Source organism: Drosophila subpulchrella, chromosome 3L (genome assembly GCF_014743375.2).
Source record: "Drosophila subpulchrella strain 33 F10 #4 breed RU33 chromosome 3L, RU_Dsub_v1.1 Primary Assembly, whole genome shotgun sequence".
Lineage (NCBI taxonomy): Eukaryota > Metazoa > Arthropoda > Insecta > Diptera > Drosophilidae > Drosophila > Drosophila subpulchrella.
The window spans coordinates 26497910-26505510 of NC_050612.1; the positions used below are offsets into that span (position 1 = coordinate 26497910).

Below are 7601 nucleotides of genomic sequence, written 5' to 3' on the forward strand. Positions count from 1 at the left end.
CTCAGCAATTTGGTTTGCAATTTTTGCGGTACAAAAATTATAAATTAAGTACTAATTACATGGACAACTACAACAACCATAAGCAGCCAACGAGAAATCTTGGGAAAATCAAACGATTTGCCGCTTTTAATGTTCGCTGCAGCCACGCCCACCTAAGCCCAATGTGTGGGCGTTGCACTAATGAACACAGAAATCGAGAAAAAATGGAAATATCGAAACATTTTGTTACAAATGAGAATAAAGAGACAAGCACAGTAGAGCCCACGGAATGAAAATAAATTTATTGTTATATTAAAACGGTAATTCAATTATATGTATCGAAGTACAAACCTTATTGTCTTATCTATTCCTATTTTTAAAATTGAGTTATATTTTATCATGTAATAAAAATGTTATAAAGCTAGCAGTTAAATGGGTTTGGTTATTTCATGCAGTAATAAAAAATAAACACGACATTTGAAAATATTATATTTTTTTCCATTATTACAATTTTATTTGTTTATTTTTTGATTGGGATAATATTATTTACTACACCATTAAAAGATACGATTTTTTACTGTATGCATTGCTTGGATGCCACATTTGATTGGTCGTTGTTGCCGTTCGTTGTTGCTGTCTTGAATGGGTGATAAATTATTTCCCGCCATTTACATAAATGCTTTGAATGCATTAATTAAAGTCCAAATGCCCTGACTCCCGCTTGCTCTAGCCAACCTAAGCCCCACCCCCCGGTGACGCCCCCTTCCAGAATATCTAAGACTGCAGTTGTCGATCTAATCAATTGTTTTTTTTTATTGGGCCAGGCCCATAGAGAAGCCATTATACGATTAGCGTTACGGGCTTATATGTGCGAGTATCTGTATCTTTTGTTCGGCGTCGACGGGGCTGCGTATCTGCATCTGGGGGATACATTTATAGCGTATATATGCATAAGTATGCTGGCCATTTTAAGTGGCTGCCGCCTAATTGTTCATAAAAGTCAACAGTCAATAGCTCTTTATGTTTGCGCTTGAAATTTATATTTATTTATTGTTATTTCTGTTCGCCAGTTTGGCGTTGCTGCAGCTTCATAATTTTGTTGCCAGGCATTTTTGCCCGGTTTGGCTGTGTTTTTCGCATTCTGCAGTAGCCATTGGAAATGAGTTTTGTCTCTTTGAATTCCAAGGTCTGCCATTCCTTACAATTAGCAACTAAATTTATGAGCGATTTCAATTTCAATGCGGTTTGCCTGTTGCTTTTGCCTGGCTGGCTGATCTCTCTTGTGGGCTAACGAGTTTCTGGCCAAAAGCCACTGCAACAACGATTTCAAGAACAACAATGACAACCGTCTTAAATAACAAAGTCAAAGTCACTGACAGCATTTAAAACTAATCAGAGCAAAGGGTTAAGCAATACCCTTTGTAAAAAAGTTCCAACAAATAAATAATGTTATGTATTCAAAAGAGTAAACGAAGTTACGAGTTTTAATAACAAATAAATTAAGCACTTGATTTTAAAATATTTATTATAAATAATTTATGTTCTAAGGCATGTTTTTTAGACTCACACATGAGTCAATAAATTAAAAAAAAAAAAACCCACAACTTCTGATCATCTTGTCCCATAAACAAGCTGCATTTATCAGCGTTTAGATTCGTCTTGGAATCACTCATTGTCACATACCATCTGGCTGACATAATTTTCTTAGATCACCGCCCAGTTAAGCGCCCATTTATGCAATCATGTAATTTTATTAACAATATCTATGACATTTAGCAATTGTTTGGTCACGTTAGAACTGCCGAAGCCAGACCGCAAACAATTACGTTTACGTGGTCGTGGTCAAAGGGGCCATTTGGTAGATGCTGCGATAAGCAATACTCACTGAAAAAAAAGTGCAGCTGTAAAGAGAATCGAAATTGCAAGTTAATACTATTAACAACATTAAAATCAGTAATATGTTTAAGTTTTTCTAGAATTAACAAAGCTTGAAGACATAAATATTAGTTACTTACAAATGTTACCAGAGAATTGAAATACCATAATTAAATTAATCCATTAGTTTCACCAACAGAAAAAATATATAAAAGGTAAATAAATTTTAAAACATATTCTCAACATTTTTTTTTACGATCTTAAACATAATTGATATTTTCCCCAGTGGATTCACCCGCGCACGACTTGTTCTTGGACTTCGACTTCAACATCGCCTCTGACTTCCACTTCAACTTCAACATATTGACAATGCAATGTAATTGTTTCCGATAGAGATCTTGACCAGGCCTTAAAACCTCAAAGTCTTTGTATCGCGGTTCTCAGTGTCCTTTTTTCAGGCTGGACTGCGTCATGTGTCGCTTGCTAATTCTTATAATAATTATTTGGTACTCAGGAACGTCTACAAGTTGGTCAGCCAGCGAGGTTATACATCAGCTTAATAAAGATCAGAGGATGCAGCTTAATATTTACTTGGATTGCAGTGAAATGGAACTACAGTTTGATCAGAATGTGCCGAAATTATTACTAAATGGTCTTGGTGATCAAAATAAACTATTGGGTAAATTTAACGAGCATGCTTTAATCATTGCCTGTTTTAAAGAATCTCATGGTAACCAAACTCTAAATGGAATAAAGCAACTGCTCTGGGGACTACAGCACTTGCCCATGTTGTATATTGTTAATGCCAACATGGACTTTCATTTTGAACAAGCTTTAAGCAAGGGTTTCCTTAATGTGCATGCTCTAAATTTGTGGAATGGAAAGCTCTACACCTACACTCCTTATCCTAGAGTTACAATTCATGAAATTGAGGATATGAAAAAATTCCATGTCCTGACAAAATTTAAAAATTTGGATGGGCAGGAGGTTCACATTTCCGTGGAAACGATGACACCTCGGTGTTTCCACTATACAAATCGTCAAGGTGAGAAAATCTATACTGGTTATATGTACAAGATGATAAAAACATTTATTGAAACCTACAATGGCACTGAAAAGCATGTCTTTGGAAATGTGGAGATAATACCATATAAAAAGGGTTTGAAAGCACTAGCAAACGGTGAAATCGATATGATGCCCCGGATTATACACGCATTGGATTGGAATTTTTTCTACCGCAGTCATATCTTGTACAACATTAAAACCTTTATAATGGTTCCTTGGGCCGAACCCTTGCCAAAATGCCTATACTTCATACGACCTTTTGGTAATGCAGTTTGGATTACTTTCATTGTAAGTTTTATCTATGCCTCTTTTGTTAACTGGTGGATAGGACATAGAGAGCGGGAGAACTCATCCTTATCTCGAACTTTTATGGATGTGCTCCAGCTGCTGTTTCAACTTCCTCTAACCAAAAAATGGCACTTCAACCTGGGATTGAATCAGGTGCTAACTTTCATCGTCCTCTTCGTGGTTGGCTTTATTCTAATCAATCTCTATACCGCCCAACTATCCAGTTTCCTTACAACAGGATTATTTAAGCGACAACTAAACAGCTTTGATGATCTATTCCGTGAAAAGCGAATATTGTTGGTGGAAAGTTTTGACGGTGAAGTACTGCACAATATGACAAAGGCACATATTATTCAAAAAGAATTTGAAAATATTACATTAGTTACCTCGATAGAGGAGGTCTTCAAACATCGCAAGAGCCTGAATACTACATATGTTTATGAGGCCTATGAGGATCGCATTGCATTTGAACTGTTGCAGCAAAAGTATCTCCGGGTGCCGATATTCAAGACATTAAAGGAGGTCTACGACCAAAGGCCTGTTTTTGTGGCTCTTCGTCATGGATTGCCATATGTGGAACTATTTAACAATTACCTTAAGCGAATCTGGGAGTCGGGCATATGGTCTAAACTAGAGAGGGACTCGCTTTTAGAGGGAATTTCTAGTGGTGAAATAAGTTTTCGCAAATCAATGTCCTGGGAAAAAAAGGTCTTCGATAAGGAATTTTATTTATTCGCATATATTTTACTGGGAATGGGATGGTTTGTCAGCACTATCGTTTTTTTGGTGGAGAAATTGAGATATTAATTTACTAAACACAAAAAATAATTGAAATACATTGAAATCCGTAAACTATTGAACCGAATCCAAAGATACATTGATAAATATCCCCTGATAAGCTTAAATATAAAACGAATCTTGTATTTATCATTACAAAAGGCATTACAGGTAATTACTAACATTTATCTTTATAAAATATCATTGACTCTCCATATTTTAGGGGTTGGAGCTGATGACGTCAGTTGATGACTTGTAATATTCTGCCCCCTATTATATTCCTCTGTCTAATCATTAGATGTATTAAAATTATACTTTGCACTATGCATTATATCAGGAACTGTAATTATATAATGATACCATTTAGTGGCTTTCTAATGTTGCCTATAAAAGCAGCACCCAACTGCGGTTTTCAGAGTCATTTCAATGGATTTGCTTTACCTCAACACGCTTCAGAGTCTTTCGCTGCTTGAAGGAAATCGCTTGGGTCAAACCATTCAGGAGCTAAATAACTTGTACCAAGTGGAACTGAATGTGTTTTTGGAGTTTGGAAATGGTTCTGATATCCTGGCAGCGGCCCGACAGCCTTTCATACCTTCTCTGTTGACTAAAAATACTGAAACACAATTCGTTATGGAAGGAAACTACAGTAGTTGCACCCTAACAGTCTTGTATCTGGAAGATGAGTATCTGCACCGTGGTCTTAACTATCTTGCAAACTGGCTATGGAAATATCAACACCTACAAGTATTAATATTTTATAAAGGAGAAACGTATCAAAACTTACCAGAAATATTCAGCTATTCCTTTGGTAAAGGTTTTGTTGAGATACTTGTAATGTTACCGAATTCGGATGGACTCTACAGCTTTATGCCCTATCAGAATATGCGGATCTTGCACTTCAATACTGTCAAAGAGTTCTATGATCACTCTCGCAAAAAACCAGATTTTAATGGATATAATATTACCAGTGGACTTCTCACAGCGGGAGCTCCTCGTTCGTTTTCCTTTAGAGATCGTAATAACCGATTAATCCTATCGGGATATATGCTTCGGATGGTTCTGGAATTTATAAATCATTTTAATGGATCCGTTCGGTTAATGGATGTAGTACGTGTTAAGGATGGTCTAGAACTTTTGGCTAATCGTACTATAGACTTTTTTCCATTTCTAATCAGACCACTTCATAAGTTCGCAATGACAAATATTCTTTATCTGGAGAGTTGTGGTCTTATAGTGCCCTCATCAAGGCCCTTGCCGAACTGGGTTTATTTGATCAGACCATTTACATTTAGCACCTGGATTACTTGGCTATTTATGTTTATATACTGCTCATTGGCCTTAAGGATTTTAACCAGAGGACAAATAAGCCTTAGTACCGCTTTTTTGATTATTTTTCGATTGGTTTTGTATCTATCATGTGGCAGTGATATGGGAACTCGACCATCTCATCATCGTTTCTTGCTCTTCATAATATTGACAACTTCAGGATTTATATTAACCAATCTATATCTGGCTCAACTTTCGACTAATTTAGCTGCAGGACTCTACGAAAAGCAAATAAATACTTGGGAGGACTTGGACGAAACTGATGAAATCTGGCCCTTGATAGATGTTGATGTTACAACTATGGAAAAACTTATTCCCGATCGAAAGAGACTACTGAAACGCATGGTCCACACATCAGAGGCAGATGTAGATAATTATCGAAGGAAGCTAAATACAAGCTGCATTCACTCAGCATTTTTTGATCGCATTGAGTTTGTTCTCTACCAACAGCAATTTCTTAGATTTCCTATTTTCCGGAAATTTCCACATATCTTATACCAGCAACCTCTTCAAATTTCGACTGCATTTGGTCGTCCTTACTTAGAGTTATTTAATTGGTTTGTGAGAAAAATATTCGACAGTGGGATTTATTTGAAAATGAAAGACGATGTCTATCGACATGGAATTAAAGCTGGCTTATTGAGTTTCGAATTTCGTGATCAGCATTTGGAAGTGAAATCTAATGATGTGGAATATTATTACCTAATTGCTTTATTGTGGTTGGGTGGTTTGACTTTGGCCACCATATCATTTCTCATTGAATTGCTTATTGCATCGACTAGCATCAAACTTAGTATACATTTTAAAGCGATTAATTACGATAGAAAAATATTTTTTAATGATCTAAAACACTAAAAATTTTATGAATAAATCATAAATTAATATAACATAATTAAATCTCAGTTCCTTTTCAATTTCATGTGAAACTAGTTTTGTACACCACATTTTCTGTTTACAAACTTAATAAATAACAGACATTACAACCAATATTTAACAAATAACTATTGAATATCCAATTTGGTAAGTGCAACTTCTGGTGTCATATTTTGTTGCTCAGCGGGGCTTTAAAATAAACTTTAGTCTCCAACGTTTTCTTTCCATAACTCTCCACCCAACTGTAATTACAACGAAAATACGCTAAAATATTTTGCCGGCAAGGTGACGCCTCCCTCGCGGCCTCATTTGCATGCCCGCTGGCTGCACTTGCCGCGGCTCAAAATCCACTGCCCAAATGGCCAAAATGGCAAGCTGGCAACCTGCAACTGGCAATTGGCAACTGGCAACCGGCCAAAGTTGCAACTGCCTCCGAAGGTGTCTTCGATTATTGCCAAACATTAATTATTTGCGCGCGATTTGGCGCCCGCCTTCTTTTTTTTTTGTGAAAGGCCTGGGCTAGTAGTTCAAATGTTTATTTTTCTGCTCTCCCCGGTGTATCTTTGATTGCTAGCTACACGGGGAAAATTGTGTTGTTATTTAATTAAAAGTTTACAAAAATGCATTAAATGTTCATATCATTTGTTTCGTTCTGTAGGTATTCCAGAGTTAAAGCTTCCCTCACCATATTAAAATATAAATAAATCTCTTATCTTGATACTACACCGTTTTTATCTTTTTAACAGGGAAATTCTTAAAATACAATTTTTTAAAGACCATGATTTTTTACATACAAAATATTTTCTCCCATCGATATTAATTATGTTTACATTTTCCGAATCTTTTTTAAGAAATAATGTTTTTGTGTGTATAATCATCAGACCACAGGCAGCAATTTTTGCGCAACGAATGTGAGCCGAGGGACGGTCAGGTCGAATCTCCGCCGTCCTCTGTCCTCCAGCTTGGCTTATTTATTTTTGGCCAAAATTGCACATTTTCCCATGCTGCTGTTGCCGGTTGTTGTTGCTTTTGTTGTTCGTAGCCGATGTTGCCAGTTGTTGTCGCGTCTAATCAAGGAGCGGAGTTAAGAGTCGCTGCCTTGGTCGCCCCATTGCCATTTAGCCCGAAGCGGCTGCCTCAGCCAAAACGATGAATATTGATTTAATTGAAAGTCATTGAAGCACACGTACTTCGTGGACACGAGTTTCGAAGTACCCTTTAATGGAGGGTATGATGTGATTTGAAGGAGAACAAAATCTCGATTTTTAGAATTTTAAAACTAGTTAAGGTTCCGTTCATTTGAAATAATAAGTTCTGATTTAAATGTTTTTTATGTTAGGTACTCTTATCCTAAAATAGTTTATAAAACTTTAACGAAAGCTCTAAAAATGTTACCTTATTTAATAAAATAAAAT

General features: G+C 36.3%; 2 protein-coding genes across 2 annotated transcripts; both read left to right on the forward strand.

Moving 5' to 3' along the window:
• Positions 1-2325: 2325 nt before the first annotated feature.
• LOC119552536 lies at positions 2326-4014 on the forward strand. Its single transcript, XM_037862155.1, has one exon. The coding sequence runs from the start codon at positions 2326-2328 to the stop codon at positions 4012-4014; it is 1689 nt and encodes a 562-aa protein (XP_037718083.1).
• A 396-nt stretch (positions 4015-4410) lies between these two features.
• On the forward strand, positions 4411-6249 carry LOC119553612. The gene has a single exon (XM_037864070.1). It carries the CDS (start codon positions 4411-4413, stop codon positions 6166-6168), a length of 1758 nt encoding a protein of 585 aa, XP_037719998.1. The 3' UTR covers positions 6169-6249.
• Positions 6250-7601: the final 1352 nt, after the last annotated feature.